General features: G+C 42.1%; 1 protein-coding gene across 6 annotated transcripts in view; it reads left to right on the forward strand.

Annotated features, from left to right (window-relative positions):
- Positions 1-10,236, forward strand: part of Kif16b (kinesin family member 16B) — a 284,108-nt gene that overhangs the window by 47,748 nt on the left and 226,124 nt on the right. For all 6 annotated transcript variants that reach the window (XM_055602578.1, XM_055602577.1, XM_055602579.1 and 3 more), the window contains exons 7-11: positions 89-231; positions 1,624-1,792; positions 1,960-2,091; positions 3,173-3,348; positions 8,600-8,665. In XM_055602578.1, the coding sequence (XP_055458553.1) occupies positions 89-231; positions 1,624-1,792; positions 1,960-2,091; positions 3,173-3,348; positions 8,600-8,665 (686 nt within the window). The remainder of the gene's footprint in view (positions 1-88; positions 232-1,623; positions 1,793-1,959; positions 2,092-3,172; positions 3,349-8,599; positions 8,666-10,236) is intronic.

Raw genomic sequence — 10,236 nt, forward strand, 5'->3', positions numbered from 1 at the left:
GTATGTGTATGATTCTTAGAGGGAAGTGCCTCATTTCCTTCCCTACGGAAAAGGAGGATTTCTTCACCCCATCTCCCTTTCCTTCCAGATTTGTCTAAGCATTTAGTGCAGAACTACAGTGATGTGGAAGAACTTATGGACGCAGGGAATATCAACCGTACCACAGCAGCGACGGGGATGAACGATGTCAGTAGCAGGTCTCATGCCATCTTTACCATCAAGTTCACTCAGGTAAGGGCAGCACGGGCAGAGGCTCCATCCCTCAGGCCGTTCCTTGCTGATCAGCACCAGCTGAGCCCTGGCCACTGTGGAAGGAGGAGCAGCAGCCAGCAAAGGTTGATTCCCTCTTAATTAGAGTTGAACATGTGCTGTGCACTCAGTTCACAGTGATTTAAATGTTCTGATGTACATTCTTAAGAAATACGTAGCAGGCTTCCACCTTGTTCTAGGCGTAAGAAGAACTTGCTCTGTGCCTAATTAAGCAAAAGTTTTCATTGTTGTAAGCACAGTGGGAGATAATGGATGTTGTGGCAGCAGCTGGAGGCCAAGGTGAGGCCAGTGCAGTACATTATCACTCCACGGCCCCGGTGGTGGGGAGTGCGGTGAGAGTAGTAGTTCAGGACGGTGAGCATTAGAGGCAGCACTGTGAGAATCCACTGTGGTCAGGTGGCAGACAGCATCCTGAAGGTGGCTAGGAGTGGCTGAGGAGAAGAATTTGTTACCAAAGCCAGAACACAGGAATATATAGTTTTGAGTCTTCTTGGCTTGAGCAGGTGTTAGGAGTTGGCCTTGTCTGACCACATTGACATTGAGCACTCCAGAAACAACCAGGCATTCCTTTGCCAACCTGAAGATCAGAGGGAGGGAGATGAATTGACTCTCCAAGGCAGTCAGAAGAGCTTTCTGGGCATTCCCCATGTCCTACTTGATCCTACTTGATCATCAGTTAGAGCCTGACTTTACGTTACAGTGATTTACTGGCTTTTTCAGCTTTTGATGGATGCATAACTAAGATGTAGCTGACTATAGTTTCTAAGAGGTTTATATGTCCATCAAAATATATTTTTATTATTTGTTGCATTTGGTTCAAAATGTAAAACATAGGTTAAAGATCTTTGGAAATAAAATTTCTGGTAGGATTCAGAAGCAAGGGAATTTACATTTTAGTATTTCACATCTTTTAAGATGTAGTGTGTCTTATTAAACAATGTCAGTGATGTCTTATATAACTGTTAGTCATGTTTTAAAGAGCCTTTGTGCCTAGAATACTGGAGCTTCCAGAAGAATAAAGCTAATTACTCGTTTAGTTTTCTTTCCTAGTTCCCTGCAGGGGATAGTTTCATATTGGTTTGGTCTCTAGCCATGAGGGCTGTTATTAAGAGTGACAGTGGTTTGACAGAAGAACTGATTCCTTAGAAAGTATGAGAGTCACAGATCGTAGAGTTCTGTTGCATCGGGTTTAATTTGGGATGTTCTAATAATCACTATGATAACTAATAAAGTAAAATAAACAGAAAAAATCTACCTGCGATATCTCCACTGAGAGTGGAAAGTGACGGGGATTTGGTCATGAAAAGCACAGGACTCTTTGTCCTCTTCAGTGATACACATGTCTTTCTGTAGGCAAAATTCGACGCTGAAATGCCATGTGAAACTGTGAGCAAGATCCACCTCGTCGATCTTGCTGGAAGTGAGCGTGCAGATGCCACCGGTGCCACCGGGGTCAGACTCAAGGAAGGGGGCAATATAAACAAGTCCCTTGTCACTCTGGGAAATGTCATTTCTGCCTTAGGTAGGCTTGCAGCTACCCCCTGCCCTCCTTTTCCTCGGTATTGTGTGAACACAGAGCATGCTCGCTAGATGTTTGTCTTGAAACCCAGGCAGTGTGTTCATCTTTCAGAGCTAAATTAGAGGAAGCAGAGACTTCTGAGTTATCTCCTGTTTTCTTCTTCCCTGCAGCTGATTTATCTCAGGATGCATCCAACCCTCTTGTGAAGAAGAAGCAAGTTTTTGTGCCTTACAGGGATTCAGTTTTGACGTGGCTGTTGAAAGACAGCCTTGGAGGAAACTCTAAAACCATCATGATTGCCAGTAAGAATTTAGATATATTCCCAAGCATCAGCATTTCCCAGGAATTAAGTCTAAATGGTTACATTGAAAGTGTCTCCATAGGATGCAGTATCTTTCTTTCTTAGAGAAATGCATGTGTCTTCCTGTCTTGAAAATCACCCATCGTTTGCAGTCTGCAGGTCTGCAGACTTGGGCATCTTGGAGGCTGTACTGGCAGGCAGACATGCTCAGCTTCTCTTTGCCTAAAATACAAGGCAAATTCTTAGAACCTTACACACTCATAAGAGAAGAACCTTTATAGAGACAGCAACAAACAAACAACCCTCCCCATAATAACCCAACCTTTTCCCATTTAAAATGGGAGATGCAGAATTTAAAATTTAAAACTGAAAGGAAAAATCAAGGAGTTTAACACAATGGGAATAGTAATATAGTTTTATGTTTACAGTTGACTGATTAGACACAAGAACTAGAATTGAGAAAACTGTAGAACAGGAGATTTGATAGGGGGAACTCAGGACTTGTTACCTCTCAGCTTTCCTTTCCTCTGTCTCTTTCTCCTTTGCCTTTCTCTCTCCTCTTTACCACCCTTGCCTCACATTGACTGTTGACTTTAAGGGAGTACACCTTGGTCCATCTCAGCCTTAGAGGCCAGGAGGAAGTGGCCGTGGGCTGCAGTGTAGATAGCCAAAGCTCTAGAAAGAAGGACTGAAAATTTGCTGGGCTCTGGGTTTTGAAGATGATGGGTTTTAACAGAAATGTAAAAGTATTTTAATTCCTGCACAGTAGAGAAGTACAGCCCTGAAATTTCATGTTATCAACTGAGAAACCCCTTCCCAATGTGGGGTACCTCACACCCTATCTATAAGTTGTGTAAGTGGCCGATTAAAGATGTGAGAAAAGCACAACGACATTTAATGTGCTATAGTGAACACCCTTTGCTATAAGCTTAGATAATCTTTTAATATTCATTACTGTGGCAATGAATATTTAGTCTTTCCTGTGACCCGGGGTTGATCTGACTTTTAAATTATAAACCAACTTTGTGTTAAATGAAACATGGAGTGCTAGATGAATTATTTTTCATATTCATTCTTCACAGCCATTTCACCTGCTGATGTCAATTATGGAGAAACCCTAAGTACCCTCCGCTATGCAAATAGAGCCAAAAACATCATCAACAAGCCTACCATTAATGAGGATGCCAACGTCAAACTCATCCGTGAGCTGCGAGCTGAAATAGCCAGACTGAAAACCCTGCTCGCTCAAGGGAATCAGGTTGAGTTTTTCTGAGATTTATAGATAATTTTCTTTGAGTAATGGCATCTATTTCTAGATCTTAATGAGACAATTATCCTGTGGTATTGATTTGAGTAAATAAGTACTAAGTAAAGCTTAGGATGAGTTAGCCAGTCTCTCTATCAGCTTCCTATCAGCCTTCGCATTCCTTCTGCACTCTGGGTGGAAGTTTTCATCCACTAAGCCTTAAATGATTAACCATCTAATAGTTATTAATTATGGATGGAAATTTAGCATGCAATAGGATTAGTGGCATAATCTTCATTAGTAAAAAGATGTTCAGATGCTTAGAGTAATATGCATGCATTTTATGACTGCAAATGTATTTTAGCAGAGGGGAGATGTGTTTGAACACCTTTCTGAGTTTTGATCTCATTTTAGCTTGGTCATATGTGGTTATGGTGACTCAGTGGTGCCTCTGGTGTTATGTCTATGGCCTGGACATGATGCTGTGCTCCAGAGCTTTGCATGATTGCCGAAATGGCCTTGCTTCAGGATCTTTTGCATTTATTTCAAGGAAGAAGCTGTGTCCTTTTGTTTCTTATAGTCTGAGCGTGTTCATGCAGAATTATGTATGCTCTGTGAGGACTGATGTGAATGAAGTTCTAGATGACATAGGTACTACTGCGAAGACAGGGGATCCTTGAAAGAAAATCGGAGGTAGCATTTTAAACTCTTGCTGTTAGAATCAAAATGGAGGTACATTGAGTTCTTCCTGTGTTCTTAGGCCATATGTGGACATCTTTAGTCCATCACTAAATGACTCCCTTTCTGTGAACAGGAAGTGCTCAGTGCTTTCCCCATAAGAGCATGCAGCACTCCCCACTCCTGATAGCCCATAATAGTTTGGAACTATGGAAATACTGTTAAGATGAAACCTTAGTTTCCTGTGTCCTAAAGTGAGCCTGGTAGTCCTTTCCCACAGATGGCAGACAGCAGTCAAACAGGACTCCTTGCGGCACTTAAAAGCATCTGTACACACTCGCATTTGTGATGTCAGCTTCTCGAGTGAAAGGGAGTTGTGAGCAGAATGTGATATCAGGAACTACAATTCTTGCTTCTGTTATACGCTGCTGTTGGAATCCGTCATCTGTGTTTTGGAAACACTATTTTTCTAAAATAGGCCTTCTAGAATGATTGATATGTGAAGGACAGTATTTGAAAATACGACATGCAGCTGCTTGTACTTGATCTTTTAAGAGAAGGTGTTGAGGAGTGGGTATGCACACCATGGCACCCATGGAAGGAAGTCAGGGCAGGAACCAAACGGGGCAGGAGCTTATGGCAGGAGCTGACTCAGAGGCCAAGGAGGGGGCTGCTTCCTGCCTTGCTCCCTCAGCCTGCTTTCTTATAGAACCCAGGACCACCAGCCAGGGGTGGCCCCACCCACAATGGGCTGGGCCCTCCCCCATCAACCACTAATTAAGAGAATACCCTACAGGCCACTGCACCATCTTATGGAGGATTTCTCAACTGAGGCTCCCTCCCGAGATGACTTTAGCTTGTATCTTGTATCAAGATGACCTAAAACTGCCCAGTACACCGAGCCTTCTCACCAGCCCTGGCTTATGTTTGCCTTATTTGTGGTTGTGTTTACTTGTTGTTTTTAATCCCCTTATTTCTGTCAGTAGCTAACACCATTGCTATAACTAAGGGAGTAATGTTATTACTCGTTTGGAAGTGAGGATGGAAAGTGTATTTAGGATATATTTTGATAACTTTAATATATTCATTGTGGTGAATGCGGGAATCAAATTCAAAATAAGGAATCTGCTGAAACTATAAATCTTTGAGACATTACCAGCATACTCTACTTAATTAAGTTTGCAATAATTAGTAAAATAAATGTACTTAAATGTTCATTAAAAAAAAAACATTTCTGAGGCTGGGTGAGGTAGCACACGCTGTAATCCCAACACTTGGGAAGACAGATGCAGGTGGATCTCTGTGAGTTTGAGGCCAGCCTCGTCTACAAAGGAAGTGCAGGACAGCCAAGGCTACACAGAGAAACCCTGTCTCAAAAAAACAAAAAACAAACAAACAAAAAACTCTTGAGTAAGAGACTGGAGAGCTAGCCTGGTTGGTGAGGTGCATGCTTATGTAATGCCAGACAGATGAGGACTTAAATGTCTGTGACCCTCGCCATGGTGAGACACAGAGCCCTGGACTGTGTGGACCAGCCTCACTTACACTGTCAAGTTCCAGGCCTAGGAGAGATTCCAAACAAAGGTGGAAGGTACCTGAGGACCAACACCCAAAGTTGTCCTCCAACCTTCCACATATCCATGTCTGTATACAACATCCACACCCACCCACCCACCCACACCCACCCACCCACCCACACCCACACCCACACCCACATACCTCACACAGACCCCCACACACCTGTATACACACCTGTACACACACCATCCTCCATTCAACCTCTCTCCAAAATAATTCTGAATAAATCTTTTTGGGAATATGCCTCTACTTCTACAATATTCTACTTCAAATCTTCTCTTAGTTCTTTGAGAGTATTAATTTAACTTCCAAATTTAGAGTTGTTTATTTAAGCAAAGCTAAATAAAGATCAGTTCTTATTTTCAGTAAGTTCGTATATTGCTGTTGTGGAGATTATGTGCCACGCTTTCAAAAATACAGTTTGATAGAACAGATTTTGATATGTGTCCACCTTTCCCACTATATGAAAATATATGTATGTATATGTCACTTCTTACAGAGAGTTTTTACAGAAGAACAATGTAAGTACAGAAAAATCGCATCATGTAAATGTAGTTGCTGCTCATCTGCCTGTTCCAATCTTGAGAACAGAGCTTCACCAGCTTCGTGGGCGCTGCTCAAAGTGCTCTCGTCAGGACTCACCCTCCCATCCTCTCAAGGAACTTGTATCACTAAGAAGTTCTACTCTGCACTTCTTACATGATTAATGAAGTTGGCCTCTGGGTACATTCTTTTATCAAGCACTTTGTTGTATTTACAAATATTTTCACTTTTAACTTTATAAATGTTTCAATTCCCTAATCTTTCACAAATATATCTAGAAAAAGTAAATTAAAGAAATAAAAATGAAATGAAAAATGAGAGTTAAGCAGTAAAGAAGACAATGGGGCAAAAAGACAGAGGTATAATGGATTCCTCGTTTTTGTAGTTAGAATGTAACCAGTAGAACAACTTTGCAGAGGCTTTAAGAGTGCTGTGTTTGAGACTAGGGCACAGAGTAGACATGGTGCTTGTAGGAATAGGTGGAGTCCTCTCAGTTAGCTCACAGAGGAGGAGAGTGATGCAGACAGAGCCATGCATTTAACTCAAAAAAAGTTGCTTGGTTGTAACATACAGAGCAGTTCTCAACTAAAATCAGACAGGACATCAACTTTCATGAAGGAAAACACAGAGCAGTCAGAAGTAGGGGAGACAGAGCCCCACACATTTGTCGTAGAGAATGCTCTTGTTCTGTGATGGTTAGGCTGGCAGAATTGAGGGGGTGGGGCAGGTGCCTTTGCTGCAATCAGCACAGTTCAGACCAGGAAGGAGGCTGTGGCTCAGGCAGCCTTGCACTTCTTTCCTTGCAATGGAAAGAACAGCTGTACATAAAAGCACCACAACTCAATAGGAAAGGGAAGAAATAGTGTGAGCACAAGTTGTAGAAAAATTGTTTCAGATTGCTTCCAGAACATGTGAAAAACGTCCAAGACGATGAATACTGTTGGTACTATACAGCATCTTGGCAAGGGGCAGACTTTACTTTAGCTTTCATATCTGTAAATTGGATAAAAGTCAGATGCCAGCTGTGTAACCAGGCAGAATTTATAATGATAAAATAATCTTCCAATTCATGACTTTTATCCATGTTAAGATGGACGGTATATAAGCTTAAGGTGGCTCCTGAGAAGCTATACCTTTGGGTCCCTGGAGGCAAGGCACTCCTGGAAGGGGGCGTGCCCCTCACAAAGCTCCTGGAAGGTGTGCCACTGGGTGTTTTCGCTGGACTTTGGCTGCTGTGGCCTGCGGGTTTCAGAACCATGGTGGGTTGTGTGTGTGCCTTTGTGACTCTCCACCCCTTACGTGGTGAGCTGAAGGAGTACGCTAGAGACTTCCCAGGCTCTGCCCTCACAGACTGTTGATCACAGTCCCAGTGCGGCCCACAGCCATCCTGCTGACTGAGTGTTCAGCTGGACCCAAGAAGGCCTAAGAAAGGCAGATAGAAATGAATGTTGCTGCTACTGTGAGAAGAATCACAGGATGACTAAGGAAGCCTCTTCCAGGGAACTTATTCTGTTGTTTTGGCCATGTATATACTGTAGGCAGTTGGAACAAGGATAGTAACTGTAGCATTTCTGGTGAAATAGACGATCAGAACAACCTACATTTATATCAGCCAGGAAAGCACCAACAGCAACTAGAGGATACCCATGTAATGAATACCAAACAATGGAAGTAGAGTCTTTAAAAGGAAAACAAAGGGGTTTACCAAATATTCCAAATATTTTTAAAGACAATTCTAAATAATTGTCTTAAAGAGGAAATAATTAGGATAATTGGCTTATGCCATTTTCATGTACAATAACCCAACATAAATATGGTTCCATTAAATTAAGAAAGATTTCTTGCCTGGGTGCTGGACTCTCCCCGTTTGTTCCTGGGACATCTCAGGCAGCAAGAACAGCACACAGACTAGGGCACTTATGCTCCTGCCACTCAGGTCCAGGATTAGTTAGTAGACTGGTACTGACACCCCAGGCTGTGCACTTGTCCTAGAGTCTCACCTGATTTCTGTGTTTATCACTTCAGAATTCTTCCCTCTGCAGCCTGCATAAGGAAAGGAACGTGGGTTTTAGCCAGGCCATATACTAGAGGCCATCAGAAAGCAAGTGAATTTTGTTTGTGTGTGTGAATGAACTATTAAGCAAGACTTGAACTTTGCTCTTTGTGTACATCAGACAAATGAAATCTTAAAACTGTAGGGACTGAGATGTGTTTGACTCTGGTGGAATGCTGCTGTTATGAATGGCATTTGTATTGTACATGGAGGTTTCAGACTGAATGTTTTGCTATGATAGTGTATGTATTCTATAGATCAGAGGCGTAATGATAAACAGTACTGTAGGACATGTGAGAAATTATTTTTATAACCATTTTTTTGTGAAACTGTTTTGGTAGTTTGGGGAAATCCTTTACACACATCAGTTCTTTTTATTAACTGCTGATGTCTTGGGGATTTAAATTATAGATTGCCCTCTTGGACTCCCCTACAGCATTAAGTATGGAGGAAAAACTTCACCAGAATGAAGCAAGGGTAAGTGATGGCTTGAGTTATTGTATTATAATGTCAACCTAAACACTGTTTTTTAGTTACAAGTTGAGACTGTCACTGAACTCTGACCACCGGGTAGGCCATGTGTGCTTTCCCACTGGTTGGGACTCATTGTCTTCATTACACTGATCTCTAACCCCAACCCCATGGCCACGGTCTGGCTATTCTGTTTGAGACACTGTGTAGTACTGAATTCATGGTGTTTCTGTCAGCGTTCTGAGTGCTGGATTTACTGGCATACAGCACCACACGTGGCCCTCGATGATCCATGACGATTCTTCAAGCTGAGTTGTGCTTAGCTTTCACATACTGCATGCTCACATGTTGGTAGACAGAATTTGAAGGGCGCATAAAGATTGGGGTTGCAGGCAGGCCTCCAGACAGAGAGTGGGCCTCCCTCCCAGTAGAGCACGCAGAGTCCTAGATGAGGGGCTCCAGGCGATATTCACCAGACCTCAGCTCCTCACAACTTAGTGCCAAGTGCTGCTCAGCCTCTGGACAGCAGGTTCTCTGGGAGGGCCCCAGTTAAGAGGCAGGAAGTAAACACAAATGAGGACTGGAACTGAGGATGCGCGCTGTTAGAGGGGTGACAGAGGGCTGGTGTAGAGGTCTGCATTGTTAAGAATAAGCTTCATGACTGAGTGGGTTCTATCATGTTATTATTTTTTAAATGCCCTCTGGGAAAAGAGAAACACAATGAGGGCCATTTAGGAGCTCCCCACCCCCCTTTTTGTGTACTGAAGGATTAAAACAACTCTAGAGGAAAACCAATGGTCTGATGGTAAAAACTCAAGAATCCCAGTGTGGAGATTCCAGTTGAGTTGTAGTTAGAAGTTGTTCATAGTTGCTAGAAAAATTGTATTGGTTTGTTAATATCTGATAATAGTATCAGTGCAGACATCCATTTCTTAGTTGTCATTTTTCTCATGAAATTTTTCTATTTTAGTGTTTCAAATGCTAAGTGCAGCAGAATGCCTGGGTGTGGTTGTTTATCAGTTTCAGGTTTCAGGAATAATCAACAAGTTAATAGAAACCAATAAACATCTTAATTAGCGTGTGTGCTTCATGCTGTGATTGAGATGCCTGCCCATCTTATTCATAATGTTCTGTAAGTGTTTTCCTAGTTTTTACTGACCTTGCTAATTGCTCCCTGTTTTATTATTCAGTCACACTGTAGAGGTGGAACATGTACTTGGATTTTGTTAATGTTTTTAATAAAGATTATTTGATTCAAACACAATGATAAATCCAAGGCATACTTAGAACTTTATAAAGGCTCAGACTATTTGCTTATATTTGACAAGGATGGATTATGACTTTTGTATTGAAAAAATATTTTGGTACAAGATATCCTGATCATGCGTTTTTCTACAAGATCCTCTGTAGATTACCACCCAGCCAACCTCACACCCCTTTTCTCTTTAGAAAACAGTCAAAAACCAAACCGAACCGAACCGAACCAAACCAAACCAACGAACCTAACAACCCAGAAACCTAAAGAGACAAACACACACACACACACACACACACACACACACACACACACACACACA

Source organism: Psammomys obesus, unplaced genomic scaffold (genome assembly GCF_907164565.1).
Source record: "Psammomys obesus unplaced genomic scaffold, mPsaObe1.curated_primary_1811, whole genome shotgun sequence".
NCBI lineage: Eukaryota > Metazoa > Chordata > Mammalia > Rodentia > Muridae > Psammomys > Psammomys obesus.